The 25265-nt window shown below is 40.0% G+C and overlaps 1 protein-coding gene and 1 pseudogene across 2 annotated transcripts; one reads left to right on the top strand and one right to left on the bottom strand.

Moving 5' to 3' along the window:
• The first annotated feature begins 15084 nt into the window (after nt 1–15084).
• LOC118574846 lies at nt 15085–15989 on the top strand (annotated as a pseudogene).
• Nucleotides 15990–23735: 7746 nt separating this feature from the next.
• Nucleotides 23736–25025, bottom strand: LOC118574284 (heterogeneous nuclear ribonucleoprotein F-like). Of its 2 annotated transcripts, XM_036175102.1 has the most exons (2): nt 24909–25025; nt 23736–24773 (listed from the first exon to the last, which is right to left on the bottom strand). In XM_036175102.1, the coding sequence occupies exons 1-2, from the start codon at nt 25023–25025 to the stop codon at nt 23781–23783; spliced, it is 1110 nt and encodes a 369-aa protein (XP_036030995.1). In that variant the 3' UTR covers nt 23736–23780. The 2 variants fall into 2 exon arrangements, with proteins under 2 accessions (XP_036030995.1, XP_036030994.1); XM_036175101.1 differs by having other exon boundaries at nt 23736–25025.
• Nucleotides 25026–25265: the final 240 nt, after the last annotated feature.

The raw sequence follows: 25265 nt of genomic DNA, 5'->3' as shown, positions 1-25265 counted from the left end.
TGTTAATGAGGAAAAAACAAGGATATGTGTAGAACTTGGCCACAGGAGTGGGCCAGAAGGGCTTCATATCTGTGCAAGATTATAAAGACAGTTTGAGTCTGGTTTTCCTGAGACAAAGTAAACACTAAAAACATTGGAATATTCTTGAGAGGCAGAGAAAGACATTGCACTCCCAGTGGAAGAAGTATCTAGAAACTTTGCACCATGATTGCTATGTTATGTGGGACATGGATGAAAACTCAGCTAGGAAAAGTGGGGCCACCAACTTTGGAGGCCAGGGAGCAATTGGTGGGTTAGTTCTACTTGGGTATCAACTCCCTCTAGACAAGGAAACAAAGTATCTCCTTTTACTATCTGCTTTAAAGAGCAAAATTGCTGGAGTAAAGCATCCTGTCATGAAATGAGATTGGCTTGGGGTGTGCTTGATGCATAGACACTCACTAAAAGAGGCGATCAGAAGAGGTAATATGTGAGTGGTAACACTGGAAAATTAGCAGCAGCCCTAGCAAGTAGGTGAGAGAACTGTTAAGTCTTGAACCAATAGTGACAACAAAAGTGCTAACATTTAGTAAGCACCCTCTGAGTACTAGGTACTTCAAATACCATATCTTCCATCCTTATAACAATCATGCAAGTCCTCATCTTTTTGTACAGATTAAGAAGGTACCCGGTTGCATTGTTCCTGACTCTAGTAGTACACAGACATAGTGAGTACTAGAAGTGTGATCTCTATCCAAACCTCTCTGACTTTGCACCCTGTGCAGTTTTCATTCAGAGCTAGGTATTTAGACAGAGAGCACATTACTGGAGGTGGGTTGACTCTTGACTCCTGTGTGCCTAACCAATATGGAAAAGAATACAGGAAGCAAGTGCAAGCCCACTTCATAAGGGAGTAAGAACACAGGCTGAAAGATAGTCCGTGGTGGCTTTTCTTCTCACTTTGAGTTGATCCAATTGGTAGTATGTTTTAGAAGATCATCTAACCTCCCCTTGTGACATGAAGAATTCGTTACAATTGGTAGCCAGGAATTATTTGCCTTGGTCATTTTCCAAAGAGAAAGGGTCCTTCTAGGTGTTGCTGTGCTTTCCCAGTACATCACTATGCCATTACGTAACAGTTTCATTGAGAAGTCTGGTGATAACCATGCATGTTTTAAGAAGCAGGCAAGTTCTCTGTGCCTTTGTGGATTTCGATGCCCTGGGGTCATACCCCTACAAAGTTTTTTCTGTGGTGAAAGCAAAAGTCAGGGGGTCATTTCATAAAAGAAATTTCATTGGATTTTTATATTTCAAGTTGAAAAAGAGGTGTTATGGAGTATCCAGCCACTGCAGGGCAAAACTAAGCATTCAACTAAGTAGCAAAATAATGTTATGTAAGAGTACTTTGGAAGTAATGGCTACAATAGAGAAGCACCTTTCCCTTTTCAAGACGTTCCTTTATTCTGTAAGAACTACAAAAGAGTAAAGGAAGTAGTTCAGCAACTCATAAAATAATTGCTTTTAAGAGAACATAGATCAGTGAAGCTGTTAATAAGGAAGCAGCAGACAATTGACCTTGACGCATTAGAAGCCTACAAAAGCTTTAGAAACAGCAACAGAAAATCCAGAGTGAAGCAAGATAACCTGACAAGATATTGTCAATGAAGAAAAGCCTTCATTTTCATAGTGAAATTGCCTATATGAACTATGTGTGTGAAATCAGAGAAAAGAGTGAGATCCCTGAGCCCATTCACGTGATTTTCAATGAAGTGTGCAGATTTTCTTGTAGGAATGTCCTCCATCTGTTGTCTCATCATGGAAATAATCTTTCAGAATATCAGAATCACTGTCCACCCACTATCTACCACTTGTGCTGTCTTATAAAAATATCTAAAGAGAACTCGGCAGAAAATTCTTTTGAATCCAAGACGCTTAATCTATTCTCCATTTTGCAACATAGCTTTGCCATTCATAGCATCAATAAGTGATAGCTGACAATTGTCTTATAAATAAGGAAACTTGAGGCACAGGGAGGTGAAAATGACTTGCCCATAAGAAAATACTAGAAATTGATAAAAATCCAAGATTGGAAACTACAGATTGCTTTCTGTTTACCACACTGCCTCAAAATAGTAGTGAACACAAATCCCAAGGCCAGAGAGATGGCTCAGCATTTAAGAGTATTGGTTGCTCTTCCAGAGGTTCTGAATTCAATTCCTAGCACCCACATGGCAGCTCATAACCATCTATAAGTGTAGTCCCATGGGATCCAATGTCTCCTTCAGGTGTGCAGAAGTACATGCAGACAAAATACCCATATACATGAAATTCATAAATAAATAAACCTTCAAAAGAAAATGAACCCCAAATGTAAATGGAGATGTTTAGAAATAGGATTAATGAAAACATCATTTTCAGCATTAGCATTACCTAGAGACTTGTTAGAAATGCAGATTCTTCGGATCTGCCCTAGACATCTGGAATATGAATCTGTATTTTAATAAGACCCCACAAGAGAATTCTGTGCACATTAAAATTTTAAGAAACACTTGGCTAAGTCTGATCTAATCTGTTGAGAGTCCATAACATCCTGCTTCTTGCATTGTTTTGCACGTGGCCTGTAATTGTGTTGACAAGTGAATGAAGTTCCTCTATGTCCAAGAATAGCAGGACGAGTCTAGGGAATAAGCAGACTGAACGTTACTTGGCTGTCAGACTGTGTAACGGAAGCAGTAGAAAGACAACGTGACAGTTGGAAGGAACTTTTCAGGAGCTCTGTGGTCAAGACTCAGCTTGGTTACTTCCTCCCTGAGATGCTGAGCATGTCATTCACATTGTCTACCTTTCGTCTCAAAGGATCTTTTCAACTTTTATACACAGGCCATGGTGTAATGGAAGTGGACAACTCTGCTGGTCTTTGGCCAGTTTAGCATCTTCATTTCACATAAGAAAGGCAATACTGGGAGGACATTTTAATCACAGCAAAGTGGTGTTAACAGAAATTGCAAGGAGCAGGAGGAACATAGCTAGTTAACCAGCTGGAAATTAGTTAATTTTCCAATTACAGTATAACAAATAATGCAGAGTTCTGAGATTCAGCTGCTGCAGGCCATATACTCGATGAATCAACTCATATTGTGGCTAAGGCTTTTCTTGCATGATTTAATAAAAAACAACATTCCTTGCCTCAGGCCTTTTGGGTGATGGGAGAAACACAAACAAAGAGGAATTTCCTGCTTCCCATCATCTGCTTCTTTCCTCTCCAGGTGAGTCTAACACCCATTATTTGAGAGCCACTAGCTACAAGGTAATTTCTTACAGATAAACTCAGAGAGGGAAAAGGACTTACCTAAGGTGGCATGCCATAGCCAAGGGTAGAAACTAGGTGTTCTTAGTACCAGCATACAGGACTTTCCTTGGGTAATCTGTTTGCCAGAGTCTAGCTAGTCAACAGCAGGACAGCCACACCGAAGAAGACTGCTATACCTGTCATCTGGAAGTTTTGTTTTGTTATGTTTCTGTCATCCATCCACAAGTACTGCTCTTCATTTGAGTCACACACAGCCCTTATCACCTTATCAGAGCAGGTGTGATTTTTTTTCCCATTTTCTTGATACTCCAAGGGGTATCATAGCATAGGAAGCAGAATGGCCTTTTGGTCTTTCAAATCCTCCCATGCTGTGCTATTTCTCTGGGGGAGATGGGGCAGGCCTGCAACCCCTTAGTTTTTTTTCCTGGGGCATATCATGAGCTCTAAGTTGTTATAGTTTGGGTTGTAAACTTAGACTTTAACAGCTGAGCTATCTCTCCAGCCTGAGCTCTAAATTCTTAATTGCTTCAATTTCATTGTTTCAAACCAGATTGATTATTTTTCCTGTTGGAGTACATAGAGTTTCATAATTTGAAATTTTGCAGAACAGTCTTGGGTTCTTTCCATCATTTTGTCCTCACAGCAGCCACTTCAGGGGACAAAGTAGTATTTCTCAATTTGACAGATTTGGGCAACTTGAAATACAGCAGCACAGTATTAGTCTTTATGGCTGTTATAACGAATTATTACAAATTTAGGGCTGGAGAGATGGCTTAGAGGGTTAGAGCACTTGCTCTTCCAGGGAATCTGAATTCAATTCTCAGCACACACATGGTGGTTTACAACTCCACTTCCAGGGGATTTGACTTCCTCTTCTAGCCTCTGAGTGTACCAGGCAAGCATGTGGTACACATACATACATACATATAAAACATGCATAAAAATACATCCAGGTTTTTAATTATCAAAAATTTAGCACATCATCATCCATTAATTGTCATCTCACTGTTTCTGTTGGTCAGAAGTTTTCCTATACAATAGTTCAAATTTCTGAGTGGTTATCATCTGAGATATACAGCTCTCTTTTAAGTTCAATCAAGGGTATTAGCATAATTTAGTTTCTTCTGAGAGACTGAAGTCTTCGATTTTTTTGGTTATTTATTTAAAAAATTTTGACATACAATATGTTTTGATTATATTCTTTCCCTTTCCCCAATGTCTTCCAGATCCTCCCCATCTTCCTGCCCACCTAATTTCATGCCCTTTCTCTAAAAAATAACATAAAACAAAAAAATCCAGTAAGACAAAAATACAACAGAACAAAAACTCTTTCCATTTTTAAGCCAACTGCCCAAATCCTTCTTGAATTGTTTCTTCTGCATTTTTTTGCTTCCTTTTTTGCCTCTTCTGTTTAGGGTTAATTCCATAACAATGATTAAATCTACTAAAATCAGAATTTTCTCCATATCTTGATATCCACATCAGCCTTAATTATATCTTAATATTTTTTGTAATGAATCACAGTTTGGGGTATGGGATTTTCTTAGGGGACATAATGAATGCTTGCAAAAAGTATGAAAAAGCTACCTGCATAATCCCCACCTTTCAGTTTTCCTAAAGATCTGATGTGATAATTGTACTTTCCATTGACATATCAATTGGCTGTGACAGTAGATACTTGTCTACTAAATGAAAATCTGTTTTTAAATTCTTTGAATTTGCCTTAATAACATTCTTATGAGGTACCCATTGGCACTAGCCCATTTTGCAAGGGAGAAAACTGAGGCACAGAATGTTACAACATTTAACAAGTTCCCACAGTCAGGATACAGTGAATTCAGGATTCTAATCCAGATCATTCTTTTTACTATATGCTGAGAAAATTCAAATTTATCAACCTAGAAAATTTCAATAGCAGGAGATAGAGGCAAGTTTGATTTGAAGATTGCTCTAGGCTTGTTCCCTGTGTCCTTATATTTTGATAACACAACTAATACATATGAGATTCTTGAAGACTTCTGTTAAATTTAGAGACTTGATAGGTTTTATAAAGCAGAATGAAGGTGCAGTCATTTTACAAAGGCTCAGAGGTGATAGTCTGATGGATAAAGTCAAAATGGAGCACCAGGACTGTGTTCTTGAGCAGTGTTTCTACCTGAAGGCTTCCCATTAAATATAGGACTCTTCCTGTGTGCAGTCTGTCACTGTAACAAACACCAGAGATAACCAACTTTGTTTTGTCTCAGTTTTAGGGTCTTCATTCCATGGTCATTTGGATCTATTGCTCTGGGTGAAACAACATAGGGGTGGGAGGAGCACATGGCAGAGCCAAGTCACTAAACTCATAGTCATGCAGCAAAATAGGACAGAGTAGGAAGAGGCTCAAGTCATACTCTTATTCATCAATAGTGCACCCTCAATGACGTGGTGACTTCCTACTAGTCTCTACTCATAAAGCAGCCATCACTTCCCAATAGTGTCATAATGGAGACCTAGCCTTTAACATGTGGACCTTTGGAGGCCATTCCATATCCAAAGAGAGTACACTCAATTTCTGTTAATTTCTTAGGACTGTATAAAATCTGACTATGTGGGCCCTTAGAATCCCTACCAAAATGCCACCTGGAAGTAAAGCGGAAAAGAAGGTTTTGTAACTCTAACAGTGAAGCTATACAGTGACCTTTCTCCAGGCCTGCCTTTTCCTCTAGTGTTGTCAATCCTACATTTATTCCTCTGGTTACTGCTTCCCCAACTACTACTACCCAAAGTACTGGAAAGTGCCATCCTACGGTTAATCCCAGACACATCATGATGTGAGATACTGAGACCTCAGTCGTGATTGTCTGCCATCTCTTCCTTACACTTACTATTAGCCTCCCACTTCTAGGCCTGAGATCTAGGCAGACTCTGTTACACTGACTATTACTCCCTGACTTATTTTCTGGATATTGCAGTCAGACTCTAGCATTTACATTCCCACCCCTAGAAGCAGTGTAAATAATGTTCACGAGCGAGCGCGCGCGCACACACACACACACACACACACACACACACACACACACACACGTGCGCGCGCGCGCGTGCGTGCCATAGAGCGTAACCTTTGGCTTCAGTACTCATTTTTCTCTGGATTTCTATGATTAAGAGCAACAGGCCTCCTGTGGTAGTTCCTCCTCCACAGCCAAGCACTGGATCACAGGAGCAAGTGAAGTCACGATCATGATGGGGAAACCACAGAGATAGCTGACCCAAGCTGGTGGGGGCTCATGGACTCTGGCCTGTCAGCTGGGGAACATGCAGGGCACTAGACTAGGCCCTCTGAATGTGGGTGACAGTTGTGTGGCTAGATCTGCTTAGGGAGCCTTTGGCACTGGAACCAGGACTTATCCCGGATGCATGAAATGGCTTTTTTTTGGGGGGGGGGGGGCTTGGTCCTGCCTCAACTTAGTATGCCAGACTTTGTTGACTTCCCCAAAGGGATCTTACTCTCTATGAGGAGTGGATGGGGGGGTGGGATTGGGGGAGGTGGGGGGGGGCAGAAGAAGGGGAGGGAGGGGGAACTGGGATTGGTATGTAAAATGAAAAAAAAACTTTTTAAAAACAAATTAATTTAAAAAAATGAAGTGTATACCAAGAGTAACAGGCCTCGAGATAGACTATATGATAGGAATTCCAACCACACCCCCATGGTCAAGCATGCCCGTTGGGATACTTAGTCATTTCCACCTAGTCATTTCCGGGTCGTACAGCCTATGTAACCCATGCCCCATGGCTGTGTGGTCCTGTAATCGCATGGCACAGTCATGTGATCTACACATGTGTGGAGTGGCCATGTGGCCTGTGTGCACAGGTGCAAGCTGGCCCTTAAAAGACAGGCCCCATGTTCCCCCACCCCCTTCACACATGTGTCCTTCCACAGGCCTGATCACATCTATCTTTTTCTTCTTGTCTTAATAAAACTCTTGTTAGTGGATTCTGTCGTGTTTTGTGACTTTTCCTCGAAGGGTAAGAGCGCCGGAAAAAAAAAAAAATCATTGGTTCTGTGATGTCTAGTAGCTGCCCCTGTAGCAAGTCATTGTCACTCAAATATGTGTTGTCAGCCACCTATTTGTCAGTATTAGTCATTATCAGCATTATCAGTGGCAGTGCTGTTTCAGTAGCTTTCCAGCAATGGAGTCTCCTCTACATCTACCCTAAATCAGAGCACTGAGCTATGCTACACAAGGAGACATTCCTAAATGCTGACCACTACCCAGTCTTTTGATTCTTATGTGTTTTAACCTGACTCAAATGGAAAATTTCATGTCCCTCAGCCCCTAACTAACTATACTGACTCCTACCAAGCTGTGTCTCTATATGCCCATAGCTAGGTCTGTTTGTTTGTGCTTTTTCTACCATGCAGAGGTTTTCTGCTCATAACTTGGGCTCACCTAATTGGCATTTGCCAACAGTGAGACTTTGACAATTCTTATATCTTTAAAATTTGACAAGGGCTGCTTTTTGTTAAAGCTCAGCTCCTGGTGGTGTGGCATGAGTGCCTTCAACCTCTTGACCATCCCACCTGATGTCCTGGGAAGTAACTGTTCCCCACACTCCATTGCTTTCTCTGTCCTAAGAGTTGTGCAGTGGAGTTCATGAAGGGGGTAGCTATGTTCTGGAAAGGAGATAGGAGATGAGAAACAGTGTACTACTGGTTCATTTCATCCATAATTGGAAATTAACCTTCGACTCTTGGCTGTCTAACTTATATCACATTATTTTTCTGAAGTGAAGATGACATCACAAAATGCTTTAGGGAATGAGTCTAAATATAATGTAAATAGATTATAAAAGCTCTAGGAAAGAAGCACAGACAAACCAAAGAGCTATGCCAGTTTCCATTGTGACAAAGGAAGTGGAATACTGACATAGGGATGATCGATGATAATAAGACACAGAGCTTTTGAAGATGTTCTACTAGAGTTCAGAGTCTTGGCTGAAACAACCTGCAAGGAGGTAGGCTACTCTGTAATCAAAAAAGGAAACAGCATTAAGTACTGCTTATGTTCCAAATATGGAGTGGGAGAAGCTTCAATCCTTGGAACTTCCCAGTGCTCTGGGATTAGAGTTAGAAAAGTAAATTGGTGAAAGAAGATGCTATCATGTTCACATGCATGTGTGTGCACACATGAGAGAGAGAGAGAGAGAGAGAGAGAGAGAGAGAGAGAGAGAGAGAGAGAGAGAGAGAGAAGAAGAAGAAGAAGGAGGAGGAGGAGGAGGAGGAGGAGAAAGAGGAGGAGGAGGAGAAAGAGGAGGAGGAGGAGGAGAGAAGAGGGTTTTATTTGAGCATCTTGCCACGTCATTTTAGTCCCATCTTACACATGAAGAGATGAGATTCAGAACAATCATTACTTGCTCAAAGTCACAGTAAGTAAATAGTGAAAACAAAGTAGAAGTAAAAGCCTATGGGGCTCCTGGGGCTACAAAAAGGTTTCCAATGCTGAAAACTCCTGTTGTTGTGATAAAAATATCCTGAGAAAAGTGACTCAAGGAAGGGTTATTTTGTCTCACAATTTTAGGGTAGGGAAGTCACAGTGCAGATGCTTCAGGCATTATATCTGAGGCCAGGAATCAGGAGTGATGATGCAGCTGTTAAGTGTTCTCTTTTTGATTTCATTCAAGACTCTAGTCCAAGGGATAATTCTATCCACATTTATGTTAGGTCTTCCCATTTCAACCCTATCTAGAAACTCTCTCACAGACATGCCCAGATATTCATCTCATATGTTATTCTGTGAGTATTATCAGAATACCCAGTGTTCCTCAAGCTAAGTGTTAGACTTATGATGGGAAAGAAACTTATTTGTGTATGCTGTGCTGCTGAAGTTGGACCATGGGGGTAAATTAAATATGTGGACAATGCCTGAAATAAGTTGAGGATGGAAGGTATACAGAGCACCTTTGACCTTGTGTTTGGGAAAGATGCTCCCTTCTCAAGATAGTTAATGAGCATCTGCTAGAAAACTCAAGTACATATATAGCTCTCAGAAATCCAAGAGACATTCCTAAATGTGACTATCACAATAGTATTCATAGTTCCTGGCAAGTGTCCAGGAGAACATCTAAGAATTACAAGAGTCTTTTCTTATGTGACTAAGTGAGGAGTTCTGAAACCTAATTAATAAGAAAGGGGCTTTGAATTTTAATTCAAATTAGAAAGGTGTTAACATTATTCAACTCCCTGATATTTTTAAGATGATAATTGTCAGCTGAGAGAAAATTATTAGACACTGGAACAGGAAAATGTGGTGATACTTTATTTGTAAAATGTGATTTTAATTGTATATTAATAAAGTTGCCTTGGGGTCAGAGCAAGCCATAGCAGAAGCTGGGTGATGGTAGTGCATGCCTTTAATCCCAGCACTTGGGAGGCAGAGCTAGGCAGGATCTCTGTGTGTTCAAGGATACAGCCAGCACGGCGACACACCTTTAATCTCAATACCAACCATAGAAGACCTGGAGGTCTGTATAGACAGGCAGTGATGAGGAGGTCATGTGGCTGGGTTTACAACCAATGAGAAGGCAGAACAGAAAGTCTGTATAAAAGACAGGGCACAGGAAGTAGGTCTCTTGTGGAGAGGAAAGACAGAGCAGCAGTGAAGGGTAAGGTTTTCAGCTCTCAGCTATTGCTCTGACCTCTTGGCTTTTAACTCTGCAATTGGCTCTGTGTTTCTTATTTAACAAGACGGTTACATCTACAGGAAAAAGCCCTATATCCTAGGTATTCTCATATCAAACTGCTCATTTAATGCTCCCAAAATTCCTGGAAAATACAGTGTTATATGTAAGGAAACCAAGGCTTTGCAAGATTACAGAGCTTGGTTCAAATCACACAAACATTACTTGGTGCTACTGCTATTTTACTCCAGTTGTCACTAATACCACCCACTGCAAATCACACCTTTCCTCTCATTTTCTCTATTAGTCCAAGTTCTCCAGACTACAACTAGTGAGAGATTTTTTTTTTTTCAGAGAGGGTCAGACAAGAGCCAGAAAGAGAGGGGAGGAGAGAGCTAGCTGAGGAGGGAGGAGGGATGTAGAGAAGCAGAGCAGGATTGAGGAGAGAGAATTATATCACTCTCTGGAAATCACCTCACCTCTCCCAGCCTTAGCTTCTTCACTTGTAACATAGTGGTGATGACATGTGCCTGATTTATAGTGAGAAATCAATGGGAAGTATTCAAAGTTGCTGCTCTTCATTTTCTTGAAGTTTGGTTTCAAACTATGACTTGGTATCTAGGACCATTCTCAAAATCAATCTAGTGTGTCCACTGCTTAGTCCCCATGGGCTGGGAATGTGGATAGCTATATTCATACCTATTAAAGAGTGAGATTTCTATCAGGGGAACTTAAGGGACTGTCATTTCTAAAAATAGACATCTATCAGAATTAGCCATATGTTCTCTGTTTACCCAGTCATTAGGGAGACAGGGTCAGCTTGAGATACATTTTAAAGAAAGGATGACATTGTCCTAAACCATGAAGTCTCATTTATATCACTGCATGTACTACTGAAAGAACCCTCTAGCCATAAATCTGTCACCATCACTTTTCATTAATGGGTGGACCACTGGGCTTAATCTGAGATGCCTGCTTACCTTGCAGATTTATGGAATTATAGAGCTGAAAAATAACCCAAATGGTCATATAGACTGATTAATAATCTCACTATTCTCATTTGTGAGAGAATGCCTGACAAAAACAAGTGAAGGTACAGTGTATTTTGGTTCAATTTGAGGGTACAACCTATCATGGCAGACATGCCATAGTAGTGAAAGGATGAGGTAGCTGATCCCATCACATCTACAACCAGGAATCAGAGGGCTATGAATGTCAGTGTTCAGGTTCCTTTCTCTTTTGAATTTAGTTAAGGACTGCATCCATGGGATGAAGCCACCACATTCTGGGCAGATCTTCCCTGGTCAATTAAACCTTTTTAGAAAAGGCCTAGTAGACATACCCAGAGCTGTGTTTCTATGATGATTCTGAGTCCAGTCAAGTTGATAATGAAAACTAACCATCAGTATAGCGATGAATTCAGGCTTCAGACATGGGCAGATACAGGCTGAAATTTTTCCTCTTCCATTCAAGTGATCAAGTGAGTATGTTAGTCTTCCCTGAACTTTTAAAGTTTTTTTTTTGCTTGTTCTTGCAGTACTGGGGATTGAAACTAGTACCTCTCTACCTTAACTGAACTATATCCCTGTCCCTTTTAAGATGAACACATTCTCTTATTAAGAGACTGTGAAGATTCAGTAAGACATGGAAAAGCAAATAATTTGACCTATAGGAAACTTTCAATATGTGGGAGCTATTAATTCTGACATCATGTGTACATTGGGTCACCAGAAATTTCAGTGGTTTCTTATTGGCAAAATATTAATTGTCTTATGAAGCTCATTAGGTTACTTACCTTGACTCTTAGCCTGTTGGGTACAGTAACCATGGCCATTGGTCTGCTTATGTTGACTTTGCCTCCTAGCCTATAACATGTGTGAGTACATCTCCATTCAAATTGGCCAGGCTGGTATCTGAATTAGCAATGCTTTCTGGGGTTCCACTTCCTGGAACATAGCATACAGCTGGATGGCCAGATGCTAAGTTACAAAGCCATTAAGGAAGAAGATGACTCTTCAACATTTCCTTCAGTGAGATAAATGTTGGCAAACATGTGTTTAGGGTACTGTTTGTAGACCTGGAACCCATTGTTATTGATGAAGTTTACGCTGGTACTTACTGTCAGCTCTCCATCCTGAACAGCTCATCAAAGGAAAGGAAGATGCTGCCAATATCTAGGGCTGTGGACACTCTACCCTTGGAAAATAGATCACTGATCTAATATTGGGCAAAATTTACAAGCTGCCTGACCAGTAGATAGTTTCTGTGGAATAATGCTTTTGTATACTGGTTGAATAAAGTGCTAATTGACCAGTAGCCAGACAGGAAGTATAGGCAGAATAAGCAGACAAGGAGAATTCTGGGAAGAATAAGGCTGAGTCAGGAGATACCAGCCCACCATCCAGGGAGCAGCATGTAATGGTACACAGGTAAAGCCACGGAATATGTGGCGACACATAGATAAACAGAAATGAGCTGAGTTTCGGTGTAAGAGCTAGTCAGTAGTTAGCCTGAGCTAATGGCCAAGCAGTTTTAATTAATAAAATTAGGTTATTGGGCATTGATCCACATAGACCTTAGAAAGCTTGCAGATACTGAACGCACAGAAACAGAGCCACACTAGACTTTCTAGTCTCATAGTCTCATGCCAGCAGCAGCACAGACTCCTCTCCTGATAGCTGCCTGCAAGATGGAGCTGGCCGCCAGCTGCCATGAACTAAGCAGCATGGCTGGGGATTCCTGCCACAGTACACAGAGGTGTCTCCAAGCTAGTACAGACAAAAACAACAACAACAAAAAGAGATGTTTTTGGGCTACATGCTGTTGGATGGAAGTATAGACCCACTGTTTCCCAGAGTCAGCAGTGAGCATGGTTCCCCCAGAGCTGGCAGTAGATGTATTTCTGCAATGCTGGGAAGCTGAGGTGGGCAGAGCCAGTTGCCAAAGCTGCCATTTCAGTCCTAGTCATACTGCAGTTTAAAGCAATAGGTTCACAATAAGACAGATTCAGATAGAAGAAGACTTTAAATGGCTTACATTGTGTGTAAAAATGTACGTAGCCTTGGAAGAGAGAAGAAAATGAATATAATTATATAGAAAATAGTTTTAAAAAATAAAGTCTTTAAAGAAACAATAAAGGTAATATAAAAATAAGCCACGTAAAGATGGATATTACACAGAGAGTCTGGATTATATTGTCTTTGGGATTTTAAACTACAGAAATACATTTGATTGTGAAAGCTGCTGAGTTAAATCAATATGTATATTTTAAAATTATCTCAATTTCAAAATTTATGTCTAAGGATACATTGCTTTGGAAAAAAGGTTCTGCTTTTGTTTCCATAGAAGATGAGAACCTGTGGATTGCTTCCAGGATAATACAGTTTGACCAGCCAAGGCCCCCTGAAAGGTCTTCAATGACACCATGGCCCAGATGATCCAACATCCATAACACTTTCAAGGCGACTGGCTCAGACAATGCAGCCTCACTGACTATTCCATTCAGGACTTGACCATAATTCTCAGTTTTCCCAGGATCCCCATAAGAATACAGCACCCTTTATCAGCAGGAAGTAGCCTAGAAAACTACACCCACATTCTCAAAAAACATGAATTATGAATATTTGTCTTTGTTTAGGTTATTGGTTACAAACTGTTATTGGTCATAGTCAATCTTTTTCTAAAAGTAGAAAGGAGGATATGATATAGAAATATAGAATGTAGATATGATAGGATGAAAGGGTAGATTATTGAATCTACTTTTAAAGAGAAGCAACTTGTTTAAAATGTTTTACATTGGTATAGATTTTAGTTTATTGATACAAATTTAAAGTTAATTTGTTATACTTTATATATATATATATATATATGTCTACTTTTGTTTAAGGTATTATGTTTATGTAACTCATTTAAACTAATAATTAAGAAATACAGATTAATAATTAGTCTTCTATGATAGTCAAACTTATAGTCATGTTAAGTTTTCTAGGTATACATAGATATAATCAACTAGGTAGGTAATCTTCAAATACTTCAAAGATCTACAGAATATGGCATTTAGAATGTTTTAAAAACTTAGACTTTCTGGACAATGAGACATGTCTGTTACTGGCAGCACCAATTTACTTCAAAGAGAAAGATGGGCGTCAAAGACACTCCATATGGAGTTTATCTTCTTCATGGCAAAAATAGCCATTTGGGCAAGAAACTGTTCTTGCTTGGACTGCTTGACAAAGTGTTGTATTGACTGGACCTGCAGGACCCATAGGAAATTGACCACTGAACTTTGCAAGGCAAAGTGGTCCTTTAGGTTCCTGCTTCACAGAAGAAACTGCCAGACATTCTACAGGACACAGAGAGAAGCGACTGAGAGACTTTAGGCCTGTGGGCTGAAGACAGATGTCCCAATGTTGCAGAGGAACTTTGGATGACTATCCAGGCAGATAGCTGTCTCTGTCATTTCTAGATTTTTGGAAGTTGCTTACAATGTTCTTCCTGTTTACTTAGGTAATATTATATCCTTCTGGAGTCTTTGATGTAGTTGAAGACTAGATAGTTATAATTTTCCTTTTTTATAATAAAAGATAAGTTAGATATGAAAGCTTAGACTCACAAATATAGGATAAGTAGAACATTTCTTTTGAATTTGCCAAATATAAATAGACTAGATATTGCAACTGTAATTCTTGCTTGATAACTGTTTTGTTATATATAATTTTACTATGTTAAAGTTAAAACTTTCTTTTTTAATTAAACAGAAAAAGGATAATGCTGTGGAATAATGCTTTTATACACTGGTTTAATAAAATGCTAATTGGCCAGTAGCCAGGCAGGAATTATAGGTGGGATAAGTAGACAAGGAGACTTCTGAGAAGAAGAAGGCTGAGCCAGGAGATACCAGGCTGACATCCAGAGAGCAGCATATAATGGCACACAGGTAAAACCACGGAATACGTGGTGACATATAGATTAACAGAAATGGGCTGAGTTTAAGTGTAAGAGCTAGTCAATAAAAAGCCTGCGCTAATGGCCAAACAGTTATAAATAATATTAAGCCTCTGTGTGATTATTTTATAAGCAAGCAATAGGACTTTAGTGCCCTGGCAGGACCAGAGAAACTTCTAGCTACAATAGGTCTTTAGTTTTTTTTGTTTGTTTTCTACAGCTTTGTTGGAAGAACTGATTCTGGGTTCCCTGATGATGGAATGTCTATCTGTTGATTACAGAAAGAATTCTAAGCTGGATTTCTCCTTTTATCAAGTCCTCCAGAATTCTAGCACTGTTTTGATCCCTGCAAGTCTATCCTCAACACTCATATCACCCTGGAACATCCTGGTTGTACCTTTATGGTAGACGATGGGGCTAGCTAACACATTGGTCATAGAAACCTCAATTTTGAGCATCCAACCTACACTGATCTTAACTGTCTTATTAGCCGGATTGAGTCTTCTGTCTCTGCCTCTCTGAAATCTGGTGGATCCCTGAATGTACATCTGACAGAATTCCAGACCAAACCAGTGCCTTACCCCTGCATTTTCTCTCCAGCTACATACACCTGTCACCTCTGCTGAGAAAGACTACCATGAGGAACTTTCTGAAGCAGAAATCACCAATGCCTGTTTGTGCCAGTCAACCAGATGCTGAAATGTAATCCTCACCATTTTAAATACATGATTTGCTACCTGTTGTACTGTGGTGACATAGTTTTCAAAGATATTAGTGCTGACATTGTCACCGACAAGACAGATTACTTCATATAGTTTGTGGATATAGGTGTCCTAATGGCTTCAAGGTTAACATTAATTACCAGCCTCCCACTGTGGTATCTGATGGAGACAAGGCTAAGATACAGTGAACTGCCTGCATACTGAGCAACATCATAGTCATTGCTGAGGCTGGGGCTCAACTCGACCACATGTGTGACCTGATGTCTCATGAACATGCCTTTGTATACTGGTAGGTGGGTGAAGCCATAAAGGAAGAGCAGTTTTGTGAGTACTATGAGAATATGGCTGGCCTAGAGAAGCATTATGAGGAGATCTGATGTGAATCCTGTTGAAAGAGAGGATGAGGAAAAAGGAGGAATACTAATCCATTCCTTTCAGCATGTCAATCTTTCAGAACTTCAGTTTCAGCATTAGCTGACAGGCATCCATGTTTTCTGATTAGGTTATCTTCATTCTGTAATTATGTCTATCTTCTCTATATGAACCTGTGAGTTTATTCTATGATGCTTCAAAGTAAAAGCTTTAAAACCCATCTTGTATAGGCTCTTCAAGCTCTACCTGCACAGTTTGTCATGAAAAATGCCATAGAAGATTATTTAGTATGCATCATCTGTTCTCTTTTCTGTCCTTCTTTACCTCCCCTATGACCCTTCATTTTACGTTCTCTGAAAATGGGTCCATGGGTTGTCTCATTTATATTTATAAGAGTTGGTGAAAACAAAATCAGCAATTCCAGGCAAGAGAGTGAAACTCTTAGGACCTATGAGCAGCAGGAAGCCATTAAATCCTCAGCTTTGAGGAGGTAAAGGCATGGAACATTCTTATCCAATTAAGACCTGGCCTTGTGGACAGATTCCTAGTAGGAGCTATTCTCAGGGAATATTCCAGTCACTAGAGCTATGAGTGTCAGAGCAAAGGAGGAATGGGAAACCAGGACCCCTCTCCCTCTTGCTCTGGTGATTTTTCCCATTGGTGTTTAAACCAGTCTGTAGATATGAATATCTAATCAGTTCCCAAAGACAGTGTCCTGGGACACAAAGCATGGAAAAGATGGGCAGAGATTAGATCTAGTAGCAGGAAGGATCATCTCAGGACAACCAGCATGTGGATTATTTTCCACTGCCACCTTTCACATATGAGTTCCTCAACCCGTAATGATCTGTGAACAGAACTTCAACTAGTCCCTCCCTAAGCAGCTTTTCAGTTTGTTATAGTCACTCCTTCCCAAGTGATACTCAGTTCACCATTGATAACACTAATTATAACTAACTATATCTATTCCTGCTTTTCTCAGGATACCATGCATTTATCGGGGTAAGAGGGCCTTGCTATTCAGATCTGCCCTAATCTCTTAACACAGAATCTGACTCACACATAGGCAATACAGTTGAATATTGGAACTAATCACTGAAGGATCTAAGGTGCAAGTTCAAGAGAGACATGAGATGGATTGTTAGGGGTAAGTAATTTATTAGGAGTTAGGTAATGCCATGGACAGACAGATAAATAACAGCTTGGTGGAGGCTTTGAGAAGAATTCAGTTTGCAGAGGTAGAGCCAGACAGCTTGGTGAGGGCTCTGGAGAGTGGAATCAGGGTTATGGCAGATTCCAGATTCTTTTTTACAGCTCTCTGAAGAAATGGGGATTTCACAGTATGAAGGTGACTGCAGGCTTTTGATTTCTTGGCATGAGGCAGAGAACAGGGTGGGAAAAGCATTATGTGTGGCCACTAATATTCTTCTGATGTAAACTCACTTGTCTGGTGAAGAGATGTTGGTACCTTGAAGCCTGTTAGCTAGAGATTGACAGACAATGTCTCAGCGGGGTGTCTGTCAGTCTCTGTGAGAATTGGAGGGCTGCTACTGGTAAAGTGGCCTGACCAGCAGCTGGATTCTAACATTACATTTTTAGAACCAAAGGTACCTGAAAGGCTTTGCCAAGGAACAGTACAGATGCCCATCATTTTCTACGCCCTGCCTCTTTCCTAGACAGCCAGATGCTATGGCACCTTATACTTTAGACCTAGCTTCACTCAGAGGTCTCACAGAAATTATTTGTTGGTAGTTGCTAAAAGCTTTTAAATCCCCTTTCCCTCAAAAGAGAAATCCCAATATTTACTATTTGACAAATTAGAGGAAAAGCTCAATGCTTTGAAATAGGTAGCTACATCCTCCACCAGTTCCTGAATGGTGCTTTAGGTCTTGCTTGCAGTACTTGTCCTAGCCTAGAAGTCAAAGAAAGGCAGTGGAAGTGATGAACTTTGTGAAAAATTCACTTGAGTAGTCAGATGGGAGCAATTCTCTTTAGGTGGCCTGTAGAGCACCTGCAGCCCCCATAGCCACTCTATTTAAGGACAATGATTGGCAAGAAGGACAATAGAACTTATCACTTGTAAAGGACAAAAAGACAAGGATACCACCTATAAGTTGCTTATAACTCCTATCAACCTGTGTAAATACTGATAGGCTGTCCTTCTACAAAGACAAAGTCAAGGATTTCCTCAAAATGATTTTCCAGTACTAGACATTGAACCCAAGGCCCTTGTGCATACTAAAGAAATGTTCTACCACTGAGCTACATCCCCCACTCTCCAGAACCTTTTCCTCATAGATTAATTTAATTTAATCCTTTAATCCTTCCAGTCCCTCTCGTGGTTTGAGTCTTTGCCACAGCATCTATAGAGGGAACTATGGAAAGAATTCTGGGAATTTAAACACTTGCTCTGTTATTTGCTTACTGTAGGATCTAGTAGAACTCTGTTCCTTCTTCGTACCAAGGCTTCTTCATATGCAAAATTAGGGTAATGATGATTATGAAATAAACCTCATAAACTTCACTGGTGAAAAGGGGATCAAGCAAATGTATCAGAATTGGGGGGTCGGGGATTTAGCTCAGTGGTAGAGTGCTTGCCTAGCAAGCACAAGGCCCTGGGTTCGATCCTCATCTCAAAAAACACGTATCAGAATTGGGCTAGCTATATTAGGCATAGAAGTGTGGGCGAGTATATGTGAGGGTTCTATAAAAGAATAGAACCTATGGAATGTATGTATATTCAAAAGGGGATTTATTCGATTGACTTATACTATATGGACTATCAATGGCTGTCTTCACACTGGAAAGGCAGAGGACCTGATAGTTGCTCAGTCCATGTGTCAAGCAAAGTATTGGTAGTATATTCAAGGATCAAAATTCAACAAAATTAATAAATTTACTCCTTAGTTCTCACAGACACTCAGAACTTCATGCCCTCTTCTTTTAAAGTAATTTTTTGAGTCCAATTAGTGTTTTCCATGTAAGTATAGGTACAGGACAACACACTGCCCTACCAGAGACCCCCACCTAAAAAAAACTGACCCCTGTTGCTCTGAAGCCATCACCTGTCAAGAATTCCTCAGCTAGGGTTGGGCCTCATGAGCCCCTCCTCTCTCCATGCTGGAATGATCACTGGCTTGATTTGGTGCTGGTCTTGTGCAGATAACCACAGATGCTGTTAGTTCATAAGTGTAGTGGTTCTGTCATGTCTAGGAGCCTCAATTGTTGCCCAGTCCAAGAAGACCATGAATTATCTTTTGAAAACTGCTAACATAAAAATGTTTTGAAGAAGAGTATTGGAGACAGAAAGAGTTATCAGGAAATGCCTAAAAATAATACTTGGGAGAAATGGTGAGGATTGAACTAACAAAACCCTAATGTATATAGGGTGACAGGTATTGATACAAAAATGATTAAAATATAAAGATTAAAATAATCAATTGGTTCTTCTGTTCTATTTTTAGACATTCCCTCTAAAACTACCATTTCTCTGCAGGATTGTTAGTACAAATTCTCCCTTCACTTTCTTGTGTCACTGCCACCTGTAGCTCCTTTCAAATTGTTCTCCTTCTATATATAACATAAATTACTCTTGCCAAGTTCATCAAGCACCTTGGTGATATTAAATCCATTGGTATTTCCAGTGATGTTTCTGTTTATCACTTTTTCCCTTGTAATTCTTCCTGTGATGATATTTCAGTTTTCTTTTGGCTTTTTCATTATTTTGTAGTGGGTAGCTGATCCAGCTTTGACCTGGAAGTATTACCCCCATTGAGGCTTCCCGTAACTGTCACGCCTACCTGCCCCTAAGGCAGGGCTGAGACGGGAGCCCTTAAGTCCCAGTATCCAAATGTGCCAGCTTTCTTGGTTCCTGGTAATCCTGGATGTTGGATGGTAGCCTGAGCAGAGTTCTCTAGAGAACACCGCTGGACTGCACTTCACCTCTCACAGATCCTGTAACCTATCCCTTTACTTGTTGTAAGTAAAACCCCCAAATAAACCTTCCTTTAAACTACATGGAGTTCCCTTAATACACCAATAATTTTTCTTAGTTTTGTTTCTTGATTTCTTCCCTTCTAACTTCCAAAATTCTGTACTTTCTTCCTGGACTTTGTACAAACTCCAGACAGCATCTCTGTGTTCTTTCTCTGTCTCTGTCTCTCTCTTTCTCCCTCTGCTTTCCCCCATCCCTCCTTCCTTTTCCCCTTTCTTCCTTTTCTTCCTCCTCCTAATGTTCTCTCATCTGTATTTTTATCTTCTGAGTTTCATAGCTACTAACACAATCACTCAATTGACATGTCTTCCATTGTTCCTCTAACCCCTCAAATTCAGTGTATTCAAAACTGAACTCTTGTTTCTTTCTTCACAGGCCAAATCTTCTTTTGTTTTCATTTCAATAAATGGTAGCTTCTCTCATCTAATGGTTCATGTCAAGATTCTTGTGCATAGGGCTGAAGAGATGGCTCAGCAGTTAAGATCACTTCCTAATCTTTTGGAGGAGCCTAGTTAAGTTCTCAGTACCCACATCAGATGGCTCACAACTATCCAACTCTGGGGATCCAGTGGCTTTTTCTGGCCTCCATGGACACTTTCACAAGTATTGTATGCATTCATACACAACACAGCACACACACACACACACACACACACACACACACACACACACACACACGGAGAGGAGGAAAATATGAATCCCTGGGTATCATTTGTACCTCTCTCTTTCAGTTACCATTCTTAGTCACCAAACCTTGCCAATTCCATTTGCAAAATGTAACTAGAATTTGTGTACTTGATCCCTCTCCATTGTCATCTATTAATCCAACTCCCTCCTTACTACATAGCCCAAATTGGCCTTAAAGATATAATCCTCCTGAATTACCCTCTTAAGTACTGGGTTTATAGAGGTATACCACCAAGCCTAGCCCAGTTTTAAACCATCATCATTTCTTGCCTGGACTCATTTAATGGCCTCCTATCTCTTTATATCCTCCCATCTCATCTTGTAAGGAATTCATTAGATGACAGAAAAAGGGATCTTTGATAACCTGTAAACCATACCATGCTGCCTCCTTGCTTAAAGCTTCTAAGAGATTTTCATTGTACTTGAGATTCCAGGTTCTTAACATACTTTGCAAAGTCCTGTCTTCTTTCCAAGTATCACTTCACCAATCTAATCTGACAATACTATTTCCCTCATGCTCACATTCTTCCAGCTACATTAGCCTTCCTCCTTGCCATCAAACAGCTATTGTCTTCTTTATTATACAGAAAATCTATTCTTGAGGCCCCAAATAAACCAAGTGATTTCTTTGCTGTGAAAAATTATCCCACTCTCTATTTAATAATACTTACCATGATCTATAATCTATAATTGTGCTTTCCTTTTTTCCTTCCAGGGTCATGCTATGAAATCCAGGCTTTAACTCACTCTGTAACTCAGTCTGGCCTTGTGTCCTCCTGCTTTCCAGTCTTCCAAGTGCCATCTGGAATCCTAAATGCTGGCAGCAGAACTTGGCAGTATTGTTCATATAACATTGGCTGGGTATGCATGCAAAATACAGGTGGTTCAGGGTTACAGAATTTCAGTTACATTCACAGAAAGTTGTTGAGGCCTGGCAATGTGTAAGTGGTTCAATGTGTGGCAAGGAGATGGGTCCAAAGAGGCCACTTCATGGAGCTGTGAAGGTAAAATCCAAGTCACAATGGTGATTCCAAGATATTGGAGATACTCTATGTCTGTGGAATATCTTCCAAAGAAAGCTCCATGGAGGGTATGGAACTGGGTGCACAAAAGACACTACATGTAATATAGATGACAGAACTGGAGTGGGAGCTATTCAGAAGTGTCAGTGCCTAGATGATTCCATTTCAAGCCTCAGATACAAGACACAATGCAGAAGGATTTGATGTCCTTGCTGGATTGCCTTTCTATGGTCTCATCTTTTCTCATCATATTTCTCATCTCTTCATTTTGGATTAGGAATGTTTACTTTGTGCTGTTGTATATTATGACTTAGTAACTTGTTTAATTTTTATTTGCTCAAAGTTAAGAGGTTGCTTTGGCTCTCAGAAGAGGATATTAGAGTTGCTTTCAAACAGTATTGAAAATATTAAGACTATAGAGCCTTTTGAAGTTGGAATTAATACATTTTTCATTATGATGTGACCTTGAGTCTATGTGGGAGAGGAATGAAATGTCATGATTTAAAAGTGATGTAAGTTGTATTTAATCATAACCACTGTATACATTTCCAAATTAAATATGTCTATAACTCCATAAAGTATAATTTATAATGATAAACTCAAATAAAATAAAACAAAATTAAAAAAAACAAAAGCAATACCAAAAACACATAAATGAAAGTGTTGTATTTGGGTGTCAAGTTGGAAAGAGATTTGTTGTAATTGTCCATTTTTATTGTCATGTGATAGGATTTACAATCAGCCAGGGGATCCTATTTGTCAACTTTGGGGATTATTGCATGTCCTACTGGAGTGATTGTACACAAGTCTATGATTATGATTAAATCATGAAATGTTTTCTAATGTTCTTCTCTAAGAGTATCAGAATTTTAGGCTTTACATTAAAGCCTTTGATCCATTTGAAGTTAATCTATGTGCAAGATGATAGATACTGAGTGAATTTTATCCTCTATAGGTTGATATCTAGTTTTTCCAGTGTTGTTTGTTAAGGAGGCTTTCTAATCTCTAAAGTTTATTGTTTACATCTTTGTAAAACTCAGATGCTATAGCTATGTGGGTTTATTTCTAGGTCCTCTATTTTATTCCAGTGGCCTCTATGTATCTGATTTTGTCACTATAGGTCCACACTATGTCTTAAAATCAGATAATGTGGTATCTAAAAAAAGTGTTAATTTTGTTCAGAATTTGCTTTGGTTATTTGGAAGTATTTTGTGGTTCTATATAGATTTTATGGTGTCTTTTCTAGTTTGTGAAGAAAGTTATTGGAATTTTCATGGGTATTACCTTGAAACCTTGAATGTTTTTTGTAATATAGACATTTTACCATTAATTTCTTCACTCTGTGATCTTGGGAGATTTTTCCATCTTGTACTGTCTTTCTTTAATCTTTTTTCAGTGCTTTGAAATTTTCATAGTTCGTTTATTTTGTATCTTTGGTTATGTATATTCATTCCTAGATATTGTTGAATCTATTGTGTATGAGATTATTTCCTTTTTTTCATTGTGGAAAAAAATCTTCATTAAAAAAAGTTAAAAAATTTAACAAGTTCCACTAGCAAAATACATCCAAAAGGAAATCATAGTACAAAGAAAGCTTTAAAAGTCAAGGCCTCACGAATTCCTACAGTATTAGTATTGTGTCTCAATTCTCAAAACTAACTTTTCAAAAGCTTAAACTTAGCCTAAAGATTTAAATGAAAATATAAACTAGAATGAACACAAGAAATGCTTCTTTTTGCATCAGGGATATAGCACCTTTGAGTTCTCCAGAAAAGTACATGTTCAGTGTGGTATACTTTAAGATCCACTTAACATACTTTAAACTACTTAACTCAGATAACATCACTCCTTAAGTATACTACTAAAAATGTTAATTGAGAAAAGCAGAAGACAATAGTTTTAGTTTACTCAATATTACATGTTAGAACAAAGGTTTGCATGAGAAACACTGAAGAGGTAATTTTTTAATCCAGATTTCACAAACTCATGGTACAATGTGGGTCCCCCAGCTTCCTCTAAAGTTATAAACTGCTTCTGACTGTTTATTGGCTGCCTGTGAAATTTTGATTGAAATAACTCAAATGTCTACAATACTAGTCATATCCACCCATGCTGTTCTGACCACTGTAGCCGGCCCCATAACAGCCACTCACTGACTGGCTCTCCAGGCCACTGTAAGTCTCCTGGGCAGCTGACACTTCCATGCCCTGCATCACCTGGCTGCCATAAGCCCCGTAGCTAGCCCCTGTTGAATTCAGGAAGAGTTCTATATATCTGTGCTGCATATTGGCCCTGTCCTTCGACATAGCTGCCACTGCTTCTTCATGGGTGGCAAACTCAACATCAGCTTCTCCTGTCATTCTTCCATCAGGACCAATCTCAATATGAACTCTCACGGGGTTGAGTGGAGAGAAGAAGTTGTAAATGTCGATCTCCTTTGCTTTGTAGGGCAGCCCTCTCATGTGGACGCAGTGGCGGGTGGTGCTCTGCACTGTGAACTCGCTGTCTTCGTATCTGTGGTCATACATTCCTGAGAGACAGTAGCTGAGATCTCTCCTAAACAGGTCAGTGGTGAAGCCATAGCCATCACTGAGGCCACTGTATTCTTCATAGCCCCCATAGCCTGCACTATAGGCACCAGACCTCATCCTGTCCAAGCCTGCCTGTTTCACAATGCCAGTGTACCTCTGGGCTGTACCAGGCCGGTCATAGGGCCCAGGTCTCTGCACAGACATGAACTTCAGAGGTGGATCTGAGTATGACCTAACTTCCTCTTGGCTGCTCTTGAACACTTCGATATACCTGTGTCCTATTCTCTCCTTGTGCTTCCCCAGAGCTTTCTCAGCTAACTCTTGTGAGGCAAACTGAACGAAGGCCTCGCCTGTAATCTTGCCCTCTGGGTCCATAGGTAATGTGATCCCGTTTGGCACAATTTCCAATCCTGAGAAGAACTGAACAATTTCTTCCTTTATGCATCCAAACGGAAGTCCCCGAAGCCTCACAAAGCCATCATTGGCACTGTCGGCGCTGTTTGGACCACTGTGCTTCAACACCCAATCCATCTCGATTCTGTGTGACTTGAACACCTCAATATATCGGTGTCCCATGCTTTCCCTGTCTTTTTTCAGAGCCAATTTCACATCATCTTCTGACTCAAGTTCAACAAAAGCCTCACCACTCTGCCTGCCTTCTCTAGTATAAATGAAATGAACACCTGCGACCCCATCATGAATTGTGCAGTTGGAGAGGAAGTTTTGTACGTCCTCTATTGAGCAGGACCAGGGTAGGCCACGGAGTTTGACCACAAAGCCTTCACCTCCGTCAGGGCTCAGCATCATGGACGCTGGACAGGGCTGATGTCACACAAGCTTGGGCAATTTTTTGTAGCTTAAAGAACCACCACAGGTGCCTTCTGTAGGAAACACTTAAGGCAGGTACAAGTTGTCCACAGAGGCAGAAGTGACTTCCACTGTCAATAAGCAAGAACCACAACTCCACCCGACGCTTTAAAAATGCAGAGAGCTCCGGGGGAAGTCCAGGTACACCTTCTTTTTGTTCTCAACTTCGGGCTTCTTGTC

The sequence above is a fragment of the Onychomys torridus genome, chromosome X (genome assembly GCF_903995425.1).
Source record: "Onychomys torridus chromosome X, mOncTor1.1, whole genome shotgun sequence".
NCBI lineage: Eukaryota > Metazoa > Chordata > Mammalia > Rodentia > Cricetidae > Onychomys > Onychomys torridus.
This window is presented reverse-complemented; position numbering and strand designations above follow the sequence as displayed.